At 38.7% G+C, this 24,501-nt stretch overlaps 1 protein-coding gene across 2 annotated transcripts in view; it reads left to right on the plus strand.

The window, feature by feature from the left end:
• Positions 1-2,728: 2,728 nt before the first annotated feature.
• Positions 2,729-24,501, plus strand: part of PDCD6IP (programmed cell death 6 interacting protein) — a 33,500-nt gene continuing 11,727 nt past the window's right edge. The window contains exons 1-7 of one of the 2 annotated variants that reach the window (XM_051610218.1): positions 2,729-3,125; positions 9,775-9,829; positions 12,169-12,238; positions 15,253-15,380; positions 15,975-16,128; positions 19,204-19,304; positions 22,092-22,223. In XM_051610218.1, coding sequence (XP_051466178.1) covers positions 2,920-3,125; positions 9,775-9,829; positions 12,169-12,238; positions 15,253-15,380; positions 15,975-16,128; positions 19,204-19,304; positions 22,092-22,223 — 846 coding nt within the window. In that variant the 5' untranslated portion in view covers positions 2,729-2,919. The remainder of the gene's footprint in view (positions 3,126-9,774; positions 9,830-12,168; positions 12,239-15,252; positions 15,381-15,974; positions 16,129-19,203; positions 19,305-22,091; positions 22,224-24,501) is intronic. The other variant, XM_051610219.1, reaches the window with a different exon arrangement.

The raw sequence follows: 24,501 nt of genomic DNA on the forward strand, positions 1-24,501 counted from the left end.
AATAGTTCCCTAAATTTTGAAACAAGAGGAAAAGGAGTGTCAAATTTGAAGGAAACGGTAGGAATTCTTCCTTGTGCTTTTGCTTATGAGCTGTTATGGTGAAACTTCATTCATAGGCCATGAAAATTTTACATTTTCTTGTAAATGGGCAGTAGGACAAGATGGGTTATTTGCATCCATCAGAGCTTGTTCTGACATACACCTTGTTTTCAGTATTCCCTCATTTTGGTAACTGACAACAACCACTCCTAAAACTCATGGTCAAAATATTCTTGTGACAAATTATTTGGTCTTACACTGTGTCACAAAAAGATTTTGTTGGCAGTATCAAAATGGAATTGGATCTGAGTGGTTAAAAAAAGATTTAGGCAAGAGGACCATCCGATTTAATTAAATAAACAATTACCCTTCCTTTTGCTCAATTCTTCTTTGTCTGCCAATTAGTGCTATTGCTACGGGGTAACTCTTTTGCTGTGGATAGTGCACTGTGACCAAAATCTACAATGTAAAATGCAGCAAATGCAGAATAAAATCTTGCATTCTGCAAATTCTCAGAATTTGTCATCAGAAAGCAAGGGTAAAATAGAACATCAGAGTTTGGTGAAAAGTTTTCTGTTAAAAATTGCAGACAAAAACCATGAAGCGTGCAGAAAAGCCAGTTTGTATACTGAAGGAAAGTCTGGCTTATAGAAATGCTTTTGCAAAACTGCAGTGCTCTACATATACATAGTGGTTGTTTAGGAAAAAGAGGAAAACTGGGGACATCTAATGATCGGTCTATACTAAAATACATTAGGGACCTTGTTAATGCTTAAATATGGCTATAACTTGTTTATCCTGCATTACTTCCAACATTTTAGGGGTAACCTGTTTTGAAGTGGCTCCCTTACATGCTATCATAAATTTGTTGAAGAAGGAAGTATGGTCTGTTGTTTAAAGCATAGGGCTCTGAGTCAGAAGATGTAGATTATGCCCCCTGCACTGATAACTACTGACTACGTGGCTTCCTCATCTCCAAATTGGGAAATAGTACCTAACTAGTCAGTGGTAACAAGGAGACAAGTCATTACTGCTTATAATATTATAATCATAATAATCAGAACAAAGCCTTCAGAGGAATACTGATTTATTAGGAAATCTGTGGGAAAGAAACAAATCACTGCTACGTTTGAAGTTCTGGTAACTTGTTCAAAGACAAAGTGAAATTTCTGTGCTGTGTTGGTGGAAGGTTTAGGAATGCAAAGTATCAGTCATTGCATTTGTTAAGCAACAGCCATCTAAAGGTCACCATGGCTCCAAAGTAGAACTATGATCTCATAGCTGCAGTTTTTGCCCTTCCCTGTTCACACCCTTTCCGTGTTTATGACTGTTACGCAGGAAGGTATTGATGTCTTCCATCCCCCATAGACAGCCACGTATCTTGTAATGGTGTGTAGGCTAACTACACCCCACAGCAACTTGATGCTGGAAAGAGAAGGAGGTCACTGCCCAGCTGACAGTATCTTAAGACTCATCTGGATCTAAGCTTGTGAGGGTGGAGGTATTCCCTGCAAGAGGAAAGCGCAATCAGTGCAAGACTGACTCAGGCTGAGAGACCAAATGCTTACCAGTGTATGAGGGCAATAAAACCTGGGGGAAAAAAGCAGTGAGGAATTCACATACCCAGATACCAGTAAGGCAGGACAGCTTACTTTCTGGATGCATAGTATGATTAAAAAAAAAAAAATTAAAAAAAATTAAAAATAAATTCAATGCAATTCTATTGGGCTTTGATTGAGCTGTGAGAAATCGAGCTGAACGTCCATACTCAGAGCAGGGAGGCAGGAGCGCGCCTCTAACTAACACCACAACTAACAACATGTATATTCGCTTTTAGTGAACATAGGTAAGGCTTGTAACAGAAACAACCCGGTAAGGCTCTGAAGGATAACCACCTGGGCCTCACAGAAGGTGACTGGAGGCAGCAGTGGAACAAGGACAACTCCGTTGCCTCCTCTCCTGTGCCTGTGCCCGTGCCCGGGAGGGTCCGGCTGCTGTCAGCGCATCCCTGGATCGCAGGCAGGGAAGGTTAATCCTGGAGGAGCTGCCCCTCCCAGCGGCAGCAGGAGCCGCTCAGACTGATTTCCCAGGCTCTGCCCTCTTCCTCTTATGCCGCCGCTTGGGACGTTCACCAGATGACAACGGAGATAGCTTTGCTGCGTACAGTGCACTTTCAGCAGGCAGGGATCACCGGCTTTACAGCAACACTCGTGCCCTGCTACAACACGAGACCAAACCCTTTCACATACTTTTAAAAGCATTTTGCCACTCCTTTATTTTTTTTTTTTTCTTTCGTATCGTCACGGCGGGGATTAGGCAATAAGAAAACAGCAGGCTCACAGCCTGAGGTGTCCGGAACGAGTGGCAGAAGGAAGGGAGAAAGGAGCACACGGGCTGAACATCATCCCCTCCCCGCTCAGCCTGCGTGCGCTCCGCCGGGCGGAGTCAGACCGCGAAGGTGCGGATGACAGACCTGTTATGATTATAATATTATAAGCAGTAGTGACTCGTCTCCTTCTTACCATCACCCACCCTCTCCGCCGGGCCCACCTCTCCTCGGTGAAACGCCCCGGCCGAGCCCACCTTCCGCCCGCCGGGGCCAGCCAGGCCAGGCCGGGGCGCTGCGGCGGCCGCGGGAGCTCCCGGAGGCGGCCCCGGCCCCGCGGAGGCTGCGCGGAGGGGCGGGGCGGGCGCGCCGGTCCCGGAAGCGCGGGTGCGGCGGCCGCGGTCGGGGCAGGGCGGCAGGCAGCGCTTGGCGGCCCAGCCCGGCCCGGCCCGGCCCGGTGGGAGCGGAGAGGGGAGCGCGGAGCTGCGCGGTGACGCCCGCCGGCACCCCTGCCCGCCGGCACCCCCGCCCGCCGGCACCCCCGCCCCGCGGCCATGACGAACTTCATCTCGGTGCAGCTGAAGAAGGCCTCGGAGGTGGACTTGGCCAAGCCGCTCTGCAAGTTCATTCAGCAGAGCTACCCGGGCGGCGACGCCCAGGCCGAGCACTGCCGCGCCGCCGAGGAGCTCAGCAGGCTCCGCAAGAGCGCGCTCGGCCGCCCGCTCGACAAGCACGAGAGCGCGCTGGAGACCCTCCTCAGGTAGGGCCGGGCCGGGCCCCCCGGGAGCTGCCGAGCGGCACCTCCCTCCCTTCCCTCCGCATCCCTCCCCGCTTGCGGCGGGGCAGGAGCGCTCCCCCCTCCCCAGGGGCCCGGGGCGGCCGCGGGGCCCCGGCCGCAGCTGCGGGCCCAGGCGCGGGGCGTGGCGGAGCCCGCACCAGGTGCGGGCGAGCCCCGGTGTGGGCGGCTCGAATGGGGCGGGGCGGGCGCTTCGCCGTGGGGAAGCGGCCGGGGCTGCCGGGCCGGCTCCGGCGGGCTGCGCGCCAGGCCCCGCGGCCCGGCCCCGTCCCGGGGTCCCGCACCCTCACCGCACGGCGCGGGGGCTGGGCGTCCGGGGGTGTCCCGCGGTGGGAGCGGGGGAGGCCTCGTCCCTGTCAGCTTCCCCTGCCGAGGGCTTGTGCCGTGCCAGCCATGGCTGGGTCGCGGCAGGAATTACAGACTTTGCTTCTCCGAACGACAACAAAAAAAGTGTCTTTTGTTTCAGTGTTACATTGTGCTGTTACGGCTGACAGCTTTTCAGTTGTGCGTTAGTTGTGGGGTTGGTTTTTTTTTGTGTTTTGTTTTTTTTTTCTCTGTCATATTTTCCCTCTGTTTTCTGTGCTTAGCAGCTTCTTAGTGTGTTAGCCAAGTAACATTCTTATTTGCTGCCTAACACACTCAGTTTGCTGTCAGAATGGTTACTGGTGCCTCGGTGGTGCTGGAGTTAGCATAGGTTAGCTGAGCAAAAGCAAACTGCTTAAAGCCTGCTTCAAGACTAACTGCTCCATCATCTACAAAAGAACTTTCCTATTTCTCTATAACATCTACAGCTTGCAGTATTGGCTTACTGTGGTAATGCTGTTCTGTTTCTGTGTGCTGGAAACTTTCTGAGCCCTGGAAACTTTCTGAGCCCATTTGTAGATCATGTAGGTCACTGTGATTCATTCACTGGGTTAATGCTAAGTACACGCTTCTGTTTGGAAAGCTGAGTTCAAAGATGTGCAGTATCATAACAGGAGTTTTTACACAATGGCAGCAAGTTTGTGGTTTGTTGTTGGTGTGTTGTTTTTTTTTTTCCTTTTAATTTAAAATGAGGTTTTTTTTCTAGTATAGGGAGAAGTGATACTTGTAGACATGTCACAATTCTGTAATATGAACAAGTAGAAATACATTTGATGTTCACCAGAATTCCCTATTTATAAATTAGAAAAAAATAAAGAGGAATGGAGAGGAAGCAAGTGACTTATTAAAAAAGGGCAAGATTTGTAAAATGAACTACTGATGTTTTTTGAGTTTATCAGTCCTTCACAGGGTTGTTTAGTCTATAAAAGCTGCGACTGTACTGATAACATTTTATAGTATCTTCCTAGTTTCCTGTTCTATTCCTGGTTGTTACTGCTTGAAGGTACTACTGTATATGCCTTTTGAAGGTCAGAGAAATAAAGAGCATCTATGAACTGAAAGAGGGACTCTGCTAGCCAAATTGAAGGGCATTTTATTACATTCCCTTGGATGCTGTAATTGAGCTTCCTTTTCTGACGATGCTGATGAGATCTGTGATTGGTTTCTACCTGAAATCTCTGGCCCAGCCACATCCTGTGACTTTACCCTATCTAACAGCTCTACACTGCCAAAAGAAGAAGGCCCTCTCTTCAGTTCAGGTGCTTCTCTTAACACCGTTTCTGAAAGGCAAAAGGTGTACGTGGCTTTCTGACAGGTGAGCAACTTGAATGAGTTCAATAGAAGGTTGGATGAACATCAGAGCTGAAGCAAAAGAGGATAGAAGTAGTGTTGCTGAAAGCCGAGGGGCTGAAGGGGACCTCCCTCTTTTAGTGCCAGTAGGTCATTACACTAATTCAAGCCATATTGTGTAACTTCACCTCAGGTTTTCTCTGAATAATGAAGGGAAAGCACTTAAAGTTGCATAATAACCAGTTTTCCTTTTGAGTCAGTTCCATAGGCAGTGATCTCTACTCCCTGCTGTTGGTCAGTGATGAGCAGATTACTTCAGCCTGGCCCAGGTGCTGTTGCAGTAGTCAGAAGTGTCGAGGGTGACCAGTGAACAAGAGGTGATATCCCTGCCACTTGGGAGCTGTGCTAAGGCATCATCTTAAACATCTGCTTTTAAAACTGCATCATTTGAGAATATTTGTTCCCTTTATAGTGGAAGTGAGGTAAGATGAAGGTCTGAATTAACTGTAAATTAGAGAAAATCATACAAAAGTATGTTTTCTCGTATTGCTAACAAGTTACAAGTGGTTTACTTACTTTGATTAATAACATCAATTGATCCCTGTCAGACCATTTATATTCATTACAGTTGCTGGAAAAGAAGTTTATTCTTATTCCCTAAGACTATTCTGACATATATTCTGTAAGGCACAGTTACTTTTAAAAGAAGTCAGAGTGTCTGCACACCTTCTAGTGTGAAGTATCTACCTGAATTTGATGGAAGGAGCACAAGCATTTGAGTGCCTTGCATTTCTTCTGAAAATTCCCTTCCCTCTTCTCTCCAGCTTCCAGTATTTTCCTGTTGATATTTAAGAGTTGTATGCAATCTGAACAACTTTAGCAAGATTTTTGTTAAAGCTGGAGTTTAAAACTGGTTTGTTGGTGAAGTAAATTTGGAAGAAATAATTACAGTGTAGATACCTTTTGCATACTTATGCTACTTTGTGGCTTTTTATAGACCATAATACCTAATAAAGCACTGTAGACCATTTAACTGGTAATGAGGGCTTAATCTTCTGCTAATTAATCTAGGATTTACCCACATTTTTTTTAATCTTTAGAAGCCTTCTTTTGCTGAGTGGTTACTCCAGATTTTTTTTTCTTGTATGAAAGAAAAGAACTAAATTGCAGCCCCATTTCCTAGATAAACACTCACCACTAAAGCTTTCAAAGTGTGTGGTGTGCTGTTGTTTGACTGATGAGCATAAGGGCTTCTCCTGGAGAAGTATTTGAGGTACCCAGTGAAAAGGGGCACAGTGTAGCTGGGAAAGACCTCAGCCTGCTTCCAAGCTTTCTTTGTTTTGTGGGGAATCTGAGTACTCTGAAGGTGACGTAGGTGAGCTTGGTACAGATGTTTCCCCTTAAATTCTGTCATAGCAGGTTTGATTTAGTGGATTTTCTTTTTCCCTCCCGAGTATACTTACAGCTTCAAAGGATTCCTTGCTTCCTCTATTAATATTAAGAATAGCCTGGACTTAATTTCTGTTTTCTGGAGGGATGAGGTGGTGGTGTGAGTTTAATTAGTGTAATTTTTAGTAAAAACTCTTGCAGTTCTTTCAAATACAAGAAAAAAAGGGGGAGGAGGGCACAGAAAAGGGGTGCATGGTTTTAAGTTTTCAAATTCTTTGGGGGCTGTAAGTTGCAGTTCTGGTTTCCAGCTGTGAGCCCAGGACTGCACTTCTTATCTAGAAGAGCGAAAGCAGGTTTTGGTCTCTTTTATATTCTTTTGAAGGTGGTTTTCTCTTGTGATTATTTGAATGGGGAAAAGGAGTTGAAGTTCTTAATGCAATACATATATTTTAATTACATTATCCAGTAAACCTTGACTTTCAAATCATTTGACTGATGTAGCTTATTTTTACTAGTGTTTAGTACTAGCATTTATGCCTGCTTTGGTGAGATTGCTGTTCTTCAAGAACTAGATCTGTGTTGCTGACATCGGGGCCCCCCTTCCATCGCTTTAGTTGGAACCCCAGCAGTGGGTACCTTTGCATGGTTTTCTGTGGTTCATCACTCTGAAGCAGCTAAACACGAAACTCTCATCTGTGTTGCACAGCAACTTCTGTTCTTTGTGTCTTGATAGTTAGATTACTGTAAGCTTTCTTTAAATAACCTTTATGTTTACCTTTATCCTTTAGTGTATAACTGGCTTGTGCATCACATGTGGCCATTCCTATGATACTTATTTTCTGTCTTTTTGTTACTGTTCTGTGGTTAACATTTTCACTTACCGTTTCATTTATATAGGTCTAGTTTATATACATATCATTATTTTTATATATGGTTAGCTACTGCTAAGCAAAACAATTATTTTACATGGGAGATTTTTTTTTTGTCTGCAGAATTTTAAAAAGTTCTTGAGTCTTGGGTAGAATTTAAAATTCTTTTAACAGAAAGAAATGACACCACATGCTTAAAATAGTAAAGAAAATAGTAACACAACTTCTGAACTTGTTTAAAACCAAGCAAACAAAACCCCGTGTTCTTGGTATTCACTGATGTTAAATACAGCCATGTGTGTATTTGGGAGGAACGTACACCTCCCTGGCTTATTTTCTGTTTCTTTGTGGTTCTGCTGAAGTACAAAGAATAGTCTGTTTGCAAACAGCCAATGCTTAGGCACGCCAGACTTCACAGGGCCATTTAACAAGCTTTGCTTCTTGACTACCCTCATGGCAGATGAGGACATGGTAATCGTGGAATGTGGGAAGACAACTTGGCTTTATTGGTGGCTTTTGGTTAACAAATTGAGGCAGGAGCAGGCAAGTGAGAAAAGTCTAGTTTTCTTTGTGGTACGATGGAAAAACGACTGTACTGAGACCAGCTGAAGGCAGTGAAGGAACTGTATTTAAATATATTGGTTGAAGTGATCTTCAGTGCTAATGTTGAACTACTTTTTATACTTCTTGTGTTAATATGTGTTAGTGAAACGGGTTAGGAAATGGAAAAAAAAAAGTGTGGTGTGATAAATCAGACCAAATTTAAACCAAAATCCAAACCTGAATTTCTTTAACTACAAAAGGGATGCTGCTGTGTACAATTCTTATAGATCAAGCCTTGGATATGAGATCACTTGAAAAAGAATTGTAACTACATTATATTTAATTATTGCTATTTTCCAAGTGGTATGTGATTTAAAGGTATGACCATCTAATAAACAGGCAAATGAAAATCTTTTACAAAAATTAAATCTACATTCTTTTAAAGCCAGTGCCTTTTGTGTGCTAGCTTCATAAATGTTGAAATAAATTAGTTACTGTACTATCACCTAGCTTAAAATTATCAGACTTATTGCCAATATTTTAGTTCTTTCTGAAAAAAACACCTGTAATTTATAAAGTTGTCTCTCAGTGGAGGTATATTTAAAATCTGACTTGATAATGGCTACTCTTTTTCTAGCAAGCTTATTGCAGAAGTGTGGCAACATAGAATACAGACTCATAGATTTGTGTAGACATTAAGAAAAATTATCATTAGCTGTAAAATTCCATTGAGGTTTTTTTTTTCTGTTTTCTTTTAACTTCACGTACTTGGTAAGTTGTTGAAAGTAAAAATTATATGTGATTCAGCTGCTGTCACTGTGAACATCTGCAGACTTTTTCTTTTATCTCAGGAGCATTTTCTTTCCATTCAATTGTTAGTGGAAGTCTTGCTGGGTTACTGTTGCAGATTATTTTAGCTCTTGATACAGTTTAACATATTGTGTCCTAAATTCCAGTGGCTTAGTTGAAGTTAGAAACCTATAGTTTTTTAAAAATTCACTGAAGAATATGCTAATGCTTTTTTTTATTGTTTTATATGACTTTAAAAAAGTGCTTATTGAATATTTAAACAAACATTTATTGCCTGCAGAACTTAGGCCTTGTACATCTGCTTAATGTCTAGATCAATAGTGGTTAATATTTAGTAATGTAAGGAAACAGGAGCAATGTTAACCCTGTTTCACAGTCTGAAACTCATTGCTACCAGGTGTTTTGTATATAAGGAATATAAATTATTAAAAAAATAATTTGACCAATGTAATGTTGGGTGTATGCCCATATGGGAAGCGTACAGGAAGAGCTGAAAACAGGCTTCACATGTTACGTGTTCTCAGCAGTTGAGAGTTTAAAGGTTTTATGTTCTGCATCCAGACTGTCATGCTTAACAAGTGGTGCAGGTGTAGGGTACAACTCAGTAAAACTGAATTGCTAACTGTTGCCTGGATAGATTGTGTGAGGGTCAATAGCTATACTTGCTATATTATCTTTCTGGCATTCTTTTCTAAACATCTTACACCCTGAGTAGACCAAGTATCGACAAAGAGAAATTTTCAGTTTTAATTATCTGTGACCACTGCAATATATTCCAATGAAAAACAAGCTGGTAGTTAAAGACTCTTATAAAGGATTAGGCTCTCTAGTGGACACTCTCCAAGACAAATGAAATCTATTTCAAAGGCACTCAGGTTTTAACAGAGGCGTCAGAAATTGTAGGGAAGTGGGATATAATGTTCAGCTCAAAAAAGAGCAGTGTAACTTGTTAATATTAAAGGCAGTGCTTAATTTACTTTTGCTGCATGCCTTAACGTCTGATGTACTCTTTGTTTTCCTGTGTATATAGGAACTCACTCCACTGGATTACATTCTTTCCTAATCCATCCTCCATCAGGAAGCGGAATGAGTCAGCTTTTTCTGATACTCTTCTACCTCTGAGACAGGGTTTCCACATTATCTGTGGAAGACTAACTCCAATTGAACTTGTTCTTCTTCTGAAAAAATGCCTTTAGGAAGAATTTTTCTGTGCTGCAGATCCTCCATAGTTAAGAATGAGCTTCACAGTTTATTTGTGTGTGGGATTTTTTACCCTTTTCCTTACATGCTTGTATAAGAAGCAAAACTCCTAATCTGATTTATCTAATAGCTTTTTTTTTTTAATGTAGATACTATGATCAGCTGTGTTCAATTGAACCAAAGTTTCCATTCTCTGAAAATCAGGTAAGAAGGCTTATCAAACCATTACACTGAATCATGGTACCTCTGCTGTATGACTTCTAAGCCTGTATCTAATCCACTAAACAGTACTTCTCTTGGACAAGGCATTTAATCTCTGAGCCTTATTTTCCTAATCTCTGTTTATTTTTTAGTCTGTGTTCATGTATAGTCTATACTGAAATTTCTCTTCTAGTGGCCATAATTGCCTTTGTTTTACAGATTCAGAAACATTTTGACTTTGATTAGTGGTCACTGCCATCAAAGTCAGAAGGAGTTATGCCGTGTTGATTCTTTCTCAACTTGCCTTTTTCCAAGTCTATTTCATGTTGTGTTACAAAGGCTTTTTAAACACAATCTCTGTGAGAAAATCTTCAGTAATGGGTAGAATATGATCTTTGTTTTTTGAAGTATGGCAGATGTTTCATTCACTGCAGCTAACAGAATATGCCCACAAAAGAGTTTACCACTTTATTCCTGCTCTACATCTACAAATTACATATTTTTTAGATAGATATGGTGTTAATTAATTTTTTCCCTACCGTGTTTCTTTAAAGTCTTCTCTAAGGAGAAATTCCACAACTCCTGCTGTATTTTGGTGGGAAAAAAATGTAGATTGTTTTAGGATGTTTACAAATAGGACAGAATTTCCATTTCTTTCCTGATCAAATAATATTTAAATGGTAATGTTATGATTAAAAGAAAATGTCCTTCAGACTTACAGGTTGCAAGTAAGGGAATAGTTTTTATGCAGTTCAAACTCATTTTAAGATAGCTCCTGAAACACAAAGAGACTACATTTAGGAAGGAGATGTTACTTATTGTAGATGTATACAAAGCTGGATGCTCGGTGCTTTCTTGCAAATCAAGCACACCAAATGAGATTTTTCATGACATGTTTATGCACAAAACTATAAAGTTAGTAACCTTCCAAGTCCATCCTCCTTATAGTGATTGGTTAGTGATTTACACATGGTTCTAATATGGTTACATCACTAGTATCACACATGCTCAGAGGAAGGGTCTTATTCTGGGCAGGGGTCTTTTTGACCTGGGAGCGTGATTTTTAGTGTTATGACCTTGTAATGAGCTAAGTTCACCTGAAGGACACAATATCCAACTGCCGAAGTCTAGTTTAGCTGTCAATCTTCTTGATTTTGTTTTTTCTGTATCACCTCCTGCATTCCTTAGGTCCAGTTATCTGTACAGACGTCATGTCTTCTCTGCCAAGTTGGTGATTTACATGAGACACACTTTAAACCTCTTGATTAATTGTGTTCTTCAAGGGCTAGCTATTGCAGGATGTCCTTGCTCAGTGCTGGCTATGCTACCAGTTGTGTGCCTCTCTGACTGCTTTTTTAGCTTGTATTTATAGAGAGAGTACATCTTACACAAAGTAGCCACATCATTATAGATTTATGAGTGATTTTCCAACAATTTGAGTTTTGCATGTAGCTGCATTGTCTTTGCAACACTTTGGTTGTTAGTATGCAAATGTTTTGATATGGTAATCTGAAGACGTTGAGACATGGAAAACTGGAAAACTTTAAGAGCAAGTTCTGCAGATCTGTAAACTGTTTCATCAAAGGGAAGTACTTGTCAGTGGAGTGGGCAATGAGCAGCTGGGGACCAGAGCTTCCTGAACTAGCACTGCTGCTAGAGAAAAATACATCATGAAACAGTACTGTGCTCTTTCTGAAGTTGTCCTCTTCTACCCCTTTAATACAAGGAATTTGCTGTCTTTTCTGGTCTGATACCAAATGGCTACAACTAGTTTGATCAGCTGAATAAGGAATCAAATTGTGGAAAGCAGTGAAATATTTGCATTGTCTATGAAATATATACTGGAAGTATAGTATCAAATGCATTGTTTTTACCTGCTTTCTCTTTCCTGATTGTATTTCCTGATAATGCTGCTATTGAATTATCTCATAAAAATGACTGAATTTTGGTGTTATAAAACAGTTCCAAATATGCTAGTAATTTGGAACGGAGGAAACTGCCTGCTTTGGGTGGTTTTCTTTAGTCATGACTATAGCAGGCTCAGACTTCTTGGAAGAGGCATGTCTTGGTTTGGAAATAAATTTATCTGTTACTTGGAATATGAGCAAAGCAGAAAGATTATTTTGAGAATTCCTGTCTTGTGTACGCAAAAGGTAAAATAAATAAAAAAACAATAACTCTTGATGATTTCCTGAAACTTCCTGAGTGTTTGTAATGTTACAATTGGATTAAATGTTTTATGCCATTAGAATATGAAAGTATAAAATGTGACTTTGTGCTATTTTCTGAAGATTTCATATTAAATTTTAGAGATAAATATCTTTCTCTTTCACAACCTTCAGGTCTGTGTAACATTTACATGGAAAGATGCTTTTGATAAAGGATCACTTTTTGGAGGATCTGCCAAACTGGGTATGTATATGTACTGAAAATGCAAGTATTAATGGTATTAAAATTTGATAATATTTTTATATAGCTAAATTGTTAATAGTCTTTCTAGTATTCTCAACATAACTTTCAAATGAGTTCAGCTATGTTGCTAACAAATTAATCACCAGCATTGCTAATGAATAAATGGGCACCATTCAAAGAATTTCTATAAAACTGAGATCAATATTGGTTTTCCAGAAGCACAAACAGATGTCCAGTCTGATAATAGTTGTGCTCTCTGCTCCTCAGACTTTTTATGGGAGTAACTCCAGTTTACAGTAACAACATTGTTCAAGTTAATAACATGAAATTTCAGTAGTAGGCTTTTGGTAAACCAGCTCTTACTGTTGTAAATGAGTACGATACTCTTCTGTGCTTGTGAGTGAGTCCCCTTCAGAAGAAAGTGTGTGATGTCTGGCTTCAGCAACCTAGTCTGGTGCCACATTTTGTTCAAGACAAAAGCAGGATCTGCCTATGCCATGAAATGTTTCTCCTGTCACTTCTTTTAAAAACGTTTTCATACAGATGTGAATACTTGAAAAGTAAAAAAATAAATGTATTTGTTTCCCACAAACAAGGAGTTAGAACCTATGACTTGTTTTAGTCTTATAGGGACAATTCTGCACTGCAAAGTCAGGATCATTAGAACACTTGTTGGTAGAGAAACTTAAGACTAAATTCTTTTGAGTTAAGTGAGGAGCTGTTCAGTCATGTCATCATTCTGTAGTGTTTCTATTTATACCTAAGTGTTCATCATGACTAGCATTGCAAGATGACTATTGCAATGACTGAAATAATGACTTTCTAACCACTCTAAGTCCTTCTGGATAATTGGAGACCTTCCTGAAGATGCTGTGTTTTTTTTTCAGAATGTGGTTGGTTCTGTCTTCTTTGGCCTGGCATTTTGTATTAATTCTGTTGCATAGTAAAATTCAGAATATTTAATTATGACTTAAACATGGTCTGTAAATTGTCAGATATTATAATTTTGAGGAAAAGAATCTGTAATCATAATGTTGATGTTTACTCTGAGAATTTGAATAAATGAGGTGTTCCAGCAGCTTGAGAAAGCTTGCTTGTCTGCAGGTTAATTGTATAGTAGTCCAAGTAATCTGTGAGGCAGATGGCCAGAAATTTATGCATCAATCCATGTGAAATATCAAATAAATTCTTAACTGAAATGTGAGTAATGCTCAGTTAACAAGCAATGGAATAAATTTTATTTTTAAACTTTTAAGCAGATCTTAGTGGAAAGAAGATAACAAAAGGAGTGTTTTATTATATGTTTTTTACAATGCTGCATTGCAGATTGCCAGATGCTGCTCTCCAGATTAACTATGGCATGTGTTAGCTCTTTATTTCAGATCAGAATTAGCAGTGAGGTTTCTCAGTGTAAAGTAAAGTTTTCAGTTACTGAGGGAGCAAAATTTCTGTTGACTTCTAAAGAGGAGATGATCCAGATAAAAATTCCATGTAAAACTCCATTGACTTTCATGGGGCCAAGATGCAGGGATGTGACTTGAGAGTTCTGGCTCTTGCCGTGGTGACAAACTGCTTTCTTCCCATCTTCTCCTGAATCCCATGTCTCTGTCATAGGCATAGCTGACAGATACTGTGGCTGCTTGAAAAGTGACCCAGTTCACAGCATGGCATGTAATCTGAAATATGTTGGCCTAAGTTAATAGGTAGAGCTATAAACAGATGAATCTGAGGAAAAGCTATATTGCTAAACAGCTGTTCTCAGTGTAGTAAATCACACTTGAGATGCAGTCAAGACTATAAAATGATTCTGCATGTAAACTAATTTTGTACTTCAGAAACTTAAAACTGAAAGTAAACTACAGAAGAGAGATGATGTATCTAAATTACTATGAACTAGATGAAATGTGGTAACTGTGTAGCTCACTTTTCACTCAGGGAAACAAAATGGGAAAAATGGCTTGTCAGATTTGTGGCTGCTTGTCTGAAAATTTAGTGCAGGTCAGGAAGAGCTAACATAGAAACTCCAGAGATATGTTAGGTAAATGTGTAGCTGTATAAGGAGGCTGGATGTTAGTGAAATGAAACAAATGTGCCTCTTTAATACCTTTGTGTTTTAAGGGTAAATTAGAATATTTACCTGGCTTTCTGAAATTGAAAATTCACTACTTGAGTTTTCTGTTTTCTCCAAGAGGAATGTCCAGACACTTTTTAACAGTAATAGGAAAACTAATGTCGCAGTCTTCAGATTTTTTCAGTGCTTGTATTTGACCAGTAACATTTTAAAAACAAGTAATATATTCAAAATAGCTGCTGTTTGGATATTACTCTTTCTAGAAGTGTGGGCTCCATCCTTTGGGGCTAGGAAGTACTGCAGGACAGACCACACTGCTGTCTAATGAGCACAAGCTTTAATTAAGTAAACCCTTAGGTGTTTTAGTACATGAGTAACCAAGATATTTGTCAGTATTTTGAGTCTAAAACCATAGCTTTGAGGACAGAAAAATTCCCTGCATTTCAATAGGTAGTAAGAATGTTAAAAGGTTGGCCTCGATCAGGGGAGGATAGTTAATCTTACATTTGTGACACAATAGAAGCATGTAATTGGGCAGCTATTGCAAAGTGATTAATGCATGGAAGCTCAAATTTCAGATTATCCTTAAGTAATTTTTGTGTTTCTGTATCTTCAGGAGCCAAAAAGTTGGGCTCCAGTTAGAAAGACTTTCAAATTATTTTGTGTATCATGTAGATTTTCATACTATGGCTTTTTTGTTGTATACCACTCTGTAGTTTCTCATGTAAAATAATTTTATGCAAATACTAAATTAGACTATGTGAGGCCTTCAAGATGAAGTTGACTTTGACTTTAAAAGTTCAGCATGATTGGGTTTTGTTTGTTACTGTTTTTAATCTGCTGATGTCTTTAAATATGGATATTAGTGTTGGCCTCATCTGGAAGATGCTAGAGTACTTAAAGTTTATTTTCTTAACAGTATGGGTAACTGTTCTGATTGCAGCTTTGGCGAGTTTGGGATATGAGAAGACCTGTGTTTTGTTCAACTGTGGAGCACTGGCAAGCCAGATTGCAGCAGAACAGAATCTAGATAATGATGAAGGACTGAAAGCTGCAGCTAAGCACTATCAGGTACAGAGACTCCCTGCTTATGCTTAGGAATTTATACTTACTAATTTTAGAACATCAAATAAGTATTGCTCAGTTTTAAAGCTATAAATACACATGCTTGTATGTATATATATATATATGTATGTATGTATATGTATGTGTGTATTTTCTGTTTCTTAATAGATTGGTTAAGTACCTGGTCTTGGCTCATACTTATTTACCAGCTTTGAAGGATTTAATTTGATACTGCTACCTGTACCCCTTCCCTCAAGTGCATTGGTAATTAGTAACTTTCAGCTTAAGAATTTTAGCTAGTATGAATTTCAGTTTTAAAAAGTAGAAATCTTTTTCTTATTTATGGAATGCATTACAATTTCCCTGTTCTTATCCTGCTAAGTGCAGCCAATATACCTTTACTTAGAGTCTGTCCTGATAGATGTCTCAGTGTAAGTGGCTTCAAGAACAAGAAATCAGAAGGAATTGTTTTTAGTGGCTAAACAGTACATGGGAGACTATTAAAAAAAACCTCTATTTTTTTTTTAAATTTTTGTATATGTGAGAGAGAAAAATCTAGTTGGAAAGAAGAATGATAACATACTACTTTGTTTTGTTTAGTTTGCGAGTGGTGCTTTCCAACACATTAAAGACACTGTGTTGTCAGCCTTGAATCGAGAACCTACAGTGGACATCTCTCCAGACACAGTTGGAACGCTAAGTCTTATTATGTTGGCTCAAGCCCAAGAAGTCTTTTTTTTGAAAGCTACAAGAGGTATATCTTGATTTTTGGCTTGTATATTTACATGCTCATTACAACTTCGACAAAAACTTCAAAGTGTTTTAAGTTCCTAAAGACTTGAAAAGGGCCTTTCAGAAGCTTTACTGATTCCTTCTTCCCTTCTTGTAGGTCATTAACCACAAAATACAGATGCCACTTAAGAATTTGTCTAAGGTTCACCTGGTGATGCAGTTGTCCCATTTGCCTTTTCTTTCTTTTCATGTCCTAAACCACTAGTGTTCATCTTTACAAAGGATTTTGTTGGTTTATATCTTTGCCTTTTTCCCGTTGGAAGCAAAAGACATTCTCTAAAAGAACTGAGATTACTAGAAATGGTGTGTAGGGGTTTTACCACTGCTCCCCTCCTCCTTTTTTCTGTGGAATAATTTAATGAGGGTTTAGAAAGAAATTACTTTGCTAGGACACAAAGGAAATTTCCTGAGAGTTTAAGGAAAACAAACTCTGTTTGATTGCTAATTTTAACACACAAAGTCCTTGACCAAGCCTAACTTTGAGAATGCCTAGTTTATCTTGGAGAGTGAAATTCTGCAGGTAAAACAAAAAATTATGTCCTTAACTGCTGAAGGCTGATTGTGAAATACTGATTCAGAGGCTGCATATTTGAATAAAAAGAATTTTCCCACGGAACAGTACTGTCTTTGGTACTAGAGCTGTTACTGTTTGCTATTGTGCTCTTGTCTCTGTATTTACAAGAAGCTGTGCCTCTAGAAATTACAGATATCTAAAAGCAGAACTAAGGGCATAGAGGTTGCATGTGATTGCCCACCACAGCTGTGCTCACTCCACACATTGTTTGGAATACAGTGGAGGAAGACAGAGGTTATCTTAACTGGGTTGTTTCTTCTGAACGATTCCTGAAAAGTCTTGTAGCCTTACTGCCTTCAGAAGAATCTCAATGAGAAACTATTGTCCTTGAGCCAACTGATAAATTATGTTTATGTTCTGTATCATGCTGATAGCAGTATTTTAGTCTCTGGCTATTTGGACATTGCTTTGAAATAAAATTGTATAACAAACCTGTGAAACTTTTCTTCAGAGTATGAGTGGATACCTCATGTTGCATGGGAAATAGATCTTTCAGTCACTTTCTTGATTTCTTCATGTCCAAAAAGTGAAAAAGACAAAGCAAGGCTGATCCAAAACCTGCATGTGCCCAGTGAACTGAAGATTTTTGTAACTACTCTCAACACCACAAGTCTGCCACTGTTAGAAGTGTAAAGTTAATAAACATCTATCTATGGAGGCTGTAGTTTTTGACAGATGTAGTGGTTCTTTTCCCTGGCAGGAAAGATTTATTGTGAGGAATAATTTTTGACAGCGTGATTAACTTCAGAAACCTATTTTCAGAGTTTGATCTCAAAACTCAAATGTAGCTTCTTGCTTCATTGACTGCCTTATTTGCAATTTTTTTTTTCTACTTATGTGAGAGAGTACATTTAGCAGCTTACCTGCTGATGTTATTTCTGATAGAACTGAGTTTATTCACAAATTTAAAGAAAGGTAAAGCATTTGGCAAAAATCAGATTGATTAGTCTGATGTAACTCCACTGCATAACTGCCAATCAGCTCCTTAATTTCGGAGCCTTTCTTAATTTTTTTAAACTGTCTTTTAGTCTGCATGTGCTCATTATTCCATCCCAAGGCTTGCATTGTAGTGGCAATATTTTAAAGATACATGAATAAAAACTAAAGCTTCTGATGGTGAAAGATCTGTTCAAGCTTCCTGCATGGGCAAATGAGTGTCCTCTAACATTTCCTTTGTTAATGGAAATGTAGTTAATATGCCAGGTTTTTTTCTTATAGCTGAAGCTTTATTAAGGAAGATGCAACTACTGCACACTAGGTGGGGGTAGAACGACAGTCTCTGTTTAGATATTATTTTTTTAGGTTTTATTAACTATTTAGTGCATTAGGCAGAAACATTTTAGGGAAGAAGCTGATAGGTCTCATAAGCTCCTTTCTCTGCATTTGCCAGTTAAATCCTCTTCCATAGTGAAAAGATCTTTCTCGCATAGCTTAAATACATTTACCTCATACAAGGTAAATATATCACATCATAGCTCATGTGTTGTAGATAGATATGTGAGTATGCTGGAAGGAGCATCCCACTTGGGAATTTTTTTGATTTAATTTTGGCAATGAAGCATACTCTGCAGACTTCCTAATCTCCCTATATGCCCCACTCATCCTTATCAGTCTGGCCGTACATAAAAATCACCTGAATCAGAGGCTACCTGTCTGTAAGGGCAGCTATTTAGAGTGGACAGCCAATGATGGCATAGATTGCCTCTCTTGGTAGGCTGAACTGCTAGCACAGACCAGAGGTGATTATAAAAGGAGATAGAGATAGATACAGTATGTTCCTATTTTAACACTTCTGACTTTGGGAACAGGGTGAGGACTTGAGGCTGCCACCAGGCACATGCATCTGTGATATGAAGTAGTGGATGCCACTTAGAAGAACTGGTTATTTATGTCTAGGAATGGTGTTTGTATCCTCACTGTAAGCTAACAGTGATGTGGACTGCTGTGGAAAGGACCAGTCTCTTCTGTTGTACTTCTGCAAATTCCTGAGAGTCCCGATATGGAGTTGTCCTGATAATGCGTTAGAGAATGGATCCTGCTGAAAATTAACTATTTTTCGCTAACTAGATTGCAGCAAATTCTTTGACTGTGGCTGCACAAATGCTTGTGCTGGCATAAGGGAAGGGCTGGGAACAAGCTGCCAGAGTTGGAGAGGGACTGCAGCTTTTATTGGCAGCTTGCCGTGGGTCTGAGGTAAAGCGTCCTTTGTAATCCTTCATAAATGCCAGCAGCTGCCAAAAGATTTCTTGTACAGCTGACTGAACCTTCAGTGTCATGATAGCAGTAGAAAATCTGGAAACTGCAGCTGGATGTCAAGAATAGGATCCCACCTTTGAGCTATAATATAAGGCTATACCCTTAAAATGCAGTTGTTGCTGTTGGAAGATGAAATAATTTACCTGTTCACTCATAAAAGCTGATGATAATAATAATGGTGCTTTGTTTTTCTCTTCTTCTTTCCAGATAAAATGAAAGATGCTATCATAGCTAAACTAGCTAATCAAGCTGCAGATTACTATGGTGATGCTTACAAACAATGTCAATATAAAGATACTTTGCCCAAGGTTAGTCACTCTCATGGAAATAATCTAGGATTTGCTGTTATTGTGAATAGCTGTTATTGCTTACAGTGTATGTGATGAAATACACTTAAAATGTATTATCAAGAAAAGCTGGCATATTACTACATTTCAGGGAAAGAAATCTGTAACACTGAAGAATTTAGGAGGAAAAGATAGTGGTTTGTTTTTTTAAATAACTAAAATTTTATTACATGAAGTGTGTTTACTTGCAACGCATTTTATTTAAAGGGAACTTGAAATGTTTGTGATAGCGTTTAGGGATACCTTCTTAGTACTTAATGCCTTACTAAATCTGTTTTTTAAACTAACACCTTCTAATGGGGCTTAATTGGCTTCTAGTCTCAATGTTTTAATGTGAAATTTGCTCTCATGTTGACAGCATGAATACAGTGGTACTGTTCCCATACCTGTTAATGAAAAATGTGACTGGAAGTCAGTGTGTGTCCTCTGTCCTTCTGCCTACCTTCTCACCCTCCACCCCAAAAAAATCTTGATACTTGTGAACTACCTCAATTTAGTCTTGATTGTTGATTTGAGTGCTGTTGGTTTTGGAAGAGGCGGAAGGATCTTGTTTTCATACTTTTGGAATATATACTGTATAACAGTTATATAAAATCAGCAGGTTTTCAGTGTATGAAATTATCAATTATGTCCAAAGAATAAGATAGTAGAAAACCTTTCCTAGTGTTACAAAAGCAAAAGCTGGATAAGATTTACTTACTTTTGATATTGTTCAATTATTGAAATTTATATCTAACTAAGTAGGAATTTGTCGTCCATAATGCTTTTTTTGTGAGTGTCCCTGGGAAGCTTCCCTTGTTGCTAATTTGCAGTTATTTTCCGTTAATTATTAGCTTCAAAACTCTAAAATAACTATTTCAGCTTGCAGTGGTCTTTCTTGTTACAAATAAATTGTGAAATACCTTAGATTTAATACAAAGATATAGAAAACTTACTTAAAAAGGTTTTTACCAGTGATAAGTGGAAGTGGCTGATGTCTAGTCCTCTAACTTAGGTTGGAAGGGACCTCAAAGATGATCTGTTTTAACTTTCCTTGGTAGGAACACAGTTTAGACAAGATGACTCAGAACCTTGTCTCAAGCTGAGTCTTTAAAAGTGTCTAGTGTTGGGGAATCCACCACTCCCCTAGAGAAATTATTCCCATGTCCAACTGTTTTTGTAGTGAAAAATTTTATGTCCAATTGGGATCTCCCCAGATCTCCTGCAGGAGTAACTTGTAACCATTCCCCTTGTCTTTCCCATGTGACCCCTTGTAAAAAGGGAGTCTTCGTCTTCTTGGGTAGACACCCTTTAAGTACTAGAACATGGCAATAAATCTACCCCCAAAAAAATTTGTATGCAGTTTTAGACAGATAGTTGCCAAACTATTCGCTAAAGGCACTTGTATTTCCTCTGGGGAAAAAAAATGAAACAGGTAATTTTTATTCCCCTCCCACCCCCCAAAGTTTCTAATGGAGAATAGAATCTTGATAATGATAGGAATTGGATGTGTAAGGTCTACTGTACTAAAGTAAAAGTATGCATTATTATTCTTAAGCAATCAGTTACACAAATGCCTTTGTAGGCCAGTCAGGGACTTAATGTATTTTTTTGAAAAAAAAAGTGTGTTAAAAGTTAAATTGGTACCTTCCTTGGCTGCAACTTGATATGTATGTACATATTTTCTCTTACGCATTTGTGGCATTTTACAGATTGGGCCAATTTCTCACTTAGGTATTATGTTTATGATTTCTTTGTCTTTTGTGTTGTGGACCTTTCTAAGCTATAGATCTTCTCGCTATTCAGTTGCACAGTAAGCTTGTCCATTATTTGGAAGAACATAATAAGGCTTCCTGGTTCCATGAGTTAACACCAGCTCTGAGAGCAGTTACATGTTTAGGAGTATGAAATAGAGGTTGACTTGATGCTTCAGACTCCAGTTGCAAGGCCTCCCAGACAACTTTTTATTCCAAATTTACCCTCTTCTTTTGTTTTGTTCCCCCCCCATCTCTATGCATGCAGCAACTTTGCACAAACATGAAGCAGGTCTTTGTGTACTGTGTTCTTTAAAACATCATTCTGGTTTTCCACTGCTCCTTGATTTAGGAAATAAAACAGTAAGGCCAAATTTGTGATCAAAGACCATGCCTATACTGTGGGCAGCTGCCTATTGCTCTATTCATGTCTTGGTTGGTACTCCTGCAAAGATAAGTGCACTTATATCAAAGTCTAAAAATTACTTTTAAATTTCTTGTATGTCAGTAGTTATTGGTCCTGTTTATTTGTTCTTTGCTTTCATAATTTCACAGTTGCTTTCTTGATAGACCTGCTATTTTAAGTGTAATTGCTTTGTTAAAAAAGTCCCAACAAAACAAAAAACAAAAGGCCTATCTTCTCCCCCTTCCCCTTCTTTTATGGACATCTTGTCTTGGCTTTGTCTTGGGGACATTTGGGGGTATTCTTGCAACTGTCCTTGCTAATATATGCATGCATTTCTAATCTTCAGAGTAAATGTCATGACTTCATGGCTTGAATTTAAATTGTAGTTCATCTTAAATAATGAGCACTAAGAATATTGCAATGACAGATGTAAAAAAAAGACTGGATTCAATCCATGCAAAGTCATGGGGGCTCTGACATTTACCTCTAATGTTTTAACCTATCTAAACCATTAATTGGGTGATTCTAATTTCCTTTTCTTCTTCCTTTTTCTTCCTGCATCCCATGTTGTCTGTGGTGGTTAATGTGGTTGGACTTTCCCCTGGTCAGTATTTTTATTTCCAGGAGGTGTTTCCTGTTCTGGCTGCAAAGCACTGCATCATGCAGGCCAATGCAGAATACCATCAATCTATCCTGGCAAAACAGCAGAAGAAATTTGGTGAAGAAATCGGGAGGTTACAGGTGGGAAACTTTTTTCTTCTCTAAAAAATATGGAAACACTTTAAATCCTAAAAAGCTAGCTCATAATTCTACAGTTCCAATAACTAATAATTAAATTTATGAAAAATGCAGAGCACAGTTGTCACATGAAGTGAATTATTAGCAGCTGCAAAGATGAGAGATACCTCTGTAGCTTTTATAAAAATGTATTTTCATGAATTTTGGGCAGTTTGTTACTTCTTGACATATTAAGTCTGTATCTTTATGTTTGCATAGGTGTCTTATCTCAGTATAGCTAATGTAACAGATCAGTTAATAAATTTTCCTAAGTAATGTTATTAAGAAATCCCCAAAACATTACAATTCTGCCTGGTCTATGCCTAACTCCTTTTCTACAATCCTGATTTAAATAAATCATTTTTATAAACATAAAGAGATTCTAAATTTTTATACCTTTTTTCCTCTGTATCTGGTTTCTAGAGGGACTCCGATATAGATGTTGTAGTAAGTAAGGTCTTCTCATGTTAAGGACAGTAGGAAAAAAAAAGGCTAAAAAGAACTACTTTTTTCAAATCTCCTGGTCCTCGGGGAAAAGCAAAAAAGGATGAAGTGTGACTTTGACTTTGTAGGATCTGTGTTCAGTATTTATTGATATGCAAGAGTTGAGAGACTTACATAAGACTATCATGCTGACATTTTGACAGTGATCATTATGCATTTATTGACTTTGTGCAGGATGGAGCTTGAAGCTTTTTAGCTTGCTTGCATGACAGTGAAGTGCCCATATGAACTTCCAATAGAAGTAATTCTATTATGACTACATTACTAGGCGATAGATGAAGGTGTATCTGTTGTTACTCTGGAGTTTCAAATCTGCCTAGCAGGCCTCCTTTCTAGGACTCTACTGTAGTACAACGTTAATATCTTTTTTCTAGTGCTTACCCTTGACAGATCAGCAATATCAAATGTATTATCATTGTTGAGTTGTGTAGCAAATTAGCTTGCGTCTATGATTTTTCTTCATGTGTTAGAGGAAGTATCTCTTCATACTGAGTAGCTAAAGTTTTGGTGGATTGTTTTATTGTGGGTTTTTTCTTTTTCTTTTAGTGAAGTCTGAGGGGAAATACTCCATTATTACTTATTTTAGTAGAACATGAACAGCATGTTGTCAGATATTAAAATCCTGTGTTATTAAATACACTTAATAAGATTAAATGTAAATCCTATTCTCCATCATTACTAAGACTGCCTCCATAATTACTGTAAATTAGAGATTATTAGAATGCCTTTTGATAAGTATTTGAAAAATGCATTTGTTACAAAGCAGTAATCTGTTTTTATTCCCCTTTTTCAAAGCTAGAACAAAGGTAGATTAAGTTGGGGGTGAGATTAATGTAAATTGTTCCAAATTAAAGTATATAGGCATACTTTTGTTTCTTCTCTGTTTCTGCTTCTGGCAAATGGTAGTTAGACTGTAGTATTGTAATCAAACCAAAACTACTGATGTGTGATTTATGGTACAATGGAAAGTGGCAAAAAATGTCAGCAAATTTCAAATACACTTTACTTCTAAGGTAGCTCAGGTTCCACTTAATCCCAAGAAGTTTGAGTTGTTGAATTGTTGTGAGTTTATGTAAACCTCAGCTGACACTGCTGCTTTAGTATTTTGTTTTTACACATTCACAACACAAAGCTCATCAGGATTGAACAAGTACAATCAAAGGACAATGTTATGTCCTGCAATAAAATTGGGTGTAGAAAAAACAGTTACCTCAGAGTTCCACCTAGGCTGAACAGACAGAAGTGAAGAGGCAGCAGAACCTTGTGTTCTGTTTTAATTTTCAGTAGGATTCTAGCATAATTTCTGTCACTTCTGAGCTCAAGGTTAGGTAGGTGTTAGTGGCAGATGTGGAAAGCAGGACTATGTCCTATTCCTTCATGAGTGTGAGCAAGGTTTGCGAAACAATTTGCAGTAGCTGCAAAACCAAGCTGTGAGCTTCTTGAAACAACATGACTCTGATAACGGTGGCATTTTTCCTTTTTTTTTCTTTTTTGTGAATGGAGTTTTGGGAGTCATAGTGAGGCTGTTGTGAGATATTAACCTAGTTACTGGTTGGTGTGTTTTTTTGTTTTGTTTTGCTTTGGTTTTTTCTCCCCCCCGAAATTATTTTAATTAGTAGAATCTCCTTTTTCCTTTTTGTTAAATGAGTGGAGAATATTTTCTTTGGGAAATAACAGCATCGATCATATGCATTGGCAGTAGTTACTTGGCTAACTGCTCATCTATTTTCCTAAGTAC

Source organism: Apus apus, chromosome 2 (assembly GCF_020740795.1).
Source record: "Apus apus isolate bApuApu2 chromosome 2, bApuApu2.pri.cur, whole genome shotgun sequence".
In the NCBI taxonomy this organism is placed as follows: domain Eukaryota; kingdom Metazoa; phylum Chordata; class Aves; order Apodiformes; family Apodidae; genus Apus; species Apus apus.